At 38.4% G+C, this 1,288-nt stretch overlaps 1 protein-coding gene across 1 annotated transcript in view; it reads right to left on the bottom strand.

Moving 5' to 3' along the window:
• Positions 1-1,288, bottom strand: part of LOC101859238 (uridine phosphorylase 1) — a 26,363-nt gene that overhangs the window by 10,122 nt on the left and 14,953 nt on the right. The window contains exon 5 of the mRNA XM_005097151.3: positions 32-102. Coding sequence (XP_005097208.1) covers positions 32-102 — 71 coding nt within the window. The remainder of the gene's footprint in view (positions 1-31; positions 103-1,288) is intronic.

Here is a 1,288-nt window from a genome sequence, read left to right as displayed (position 1 = left end):
CCCCCTACCCCCCTTGAAAGAAAGGTCTTACAACTTCCATGTAGGGCCTGAGCAGTCCATCAACAGCCTCCTCTGTAATCACGACACTGCCAGCTTCAAGTCCTGTCAAATGGAACCAAAGAAAGTGAAATTGTGCTAAAATTTCCTCTTCCAAGCTGGTGTATGATGTCACCCACAAGAAGTGAAAAGTTTGATGAGTAAAAATAGAACAGGAAGGCACACTTTTACTTTAAAATGGAAAATAGAACTTTAGTTGCAGGTGTGGAAGTGTCCTTACACACAGCCAGGTAGGAAGATAAAAGTTTAGGACAAAATCTAGGTTTCAGGTAGCCTATAGAATAGAGTTACCAAAAGGGAATCCCTTCTTTTTTTTTCCGTTTAAATGAAAATGTAGATATTTTTCACCATTCCATCAATGACCCTGCCTGTCAGTGCCAAGAGGGACACAAAGCCCTGGCAGAAAGACTGAGACACTTGATGAAATTTCTTTCCTCATGGGCATAGAACTGCTAAACCACAGATGCCAGTAAGGGAATCTCTATTCTGATATCTTATGACATTACTGCAAAAAAACAATGACAAATTTTTTATAAAAACTTATACCTATCTTAATTAAATCTTGCTTGCTGGCAAAACATACAAAGGGGAGTCAAAAAGTAAAGCAAGTTTTTTTTCTATTTGGCACAATTTTGAACCAAATTTTATGATGTTCAGTTAACAAGTGCATGATGTAGGCTACTTTATATCTTACCTGTTAAAATTTCATTTTCCTTGATTTTTGGGTGAATGACATTACATTAAAATGGCTGCCAGTGATGACTATCAAGATTAAAAATATTTCAATTCTATTTGTTTCTCTTTCTGCTATCATCGACCAAAAAAGGCCACCAGACTGTGCTCAGTGTTGTGGTTACCAGCTAAAAAAAAGCATTCGCTCGGGAAATTATTATGCTAGAGAGTTCCAGTTTGAATTAACGGAAAAGGGGAACGACTGTACTTTTGATTACTGAAAATATGTAACAGCAGTTGCTCTACTTGTTTGTCTCAAGTACTGCCACTCCGTTGGGTAGTGTTTCGACTCGTCTTTGATTGTGTTGTTCTTGGCAGCGACTGATTTCCAGGATTTTTTTGTTGAAAACATACTTTGTAGGCTACAGCACTCTTTCCGAAATTCTTCCTCAAACACACGAAACGATTAAAAAATTCGTCCCACTTCGATGGGGATATGCATCCGCATATCTGAGAGAGAGAGCGAGAGAGAGAGAGAGAGAGAGAGAGAAAGAGAGAG

This window comes from Aplysia californica, unplaced genomic scaffold (genome assembly GCF_000002075.1).
Source record: "Aplysia californica isolate F4 #8 unplaced genomic scaffold, AplCal3.0 scaffold00147, whole genome shotgun sequence".
Taxonomy (NCBI): Eukaryota; Metazoa; Mollusca; class Gastropoda; order Aplysiida; family Aplysiidae; genus Aplysia; species Aplysia californica.
Note: the sequence above shows the minus strand (reverse complement) of the source record. Positions and strands in the feature narration are given on the sequence as shown.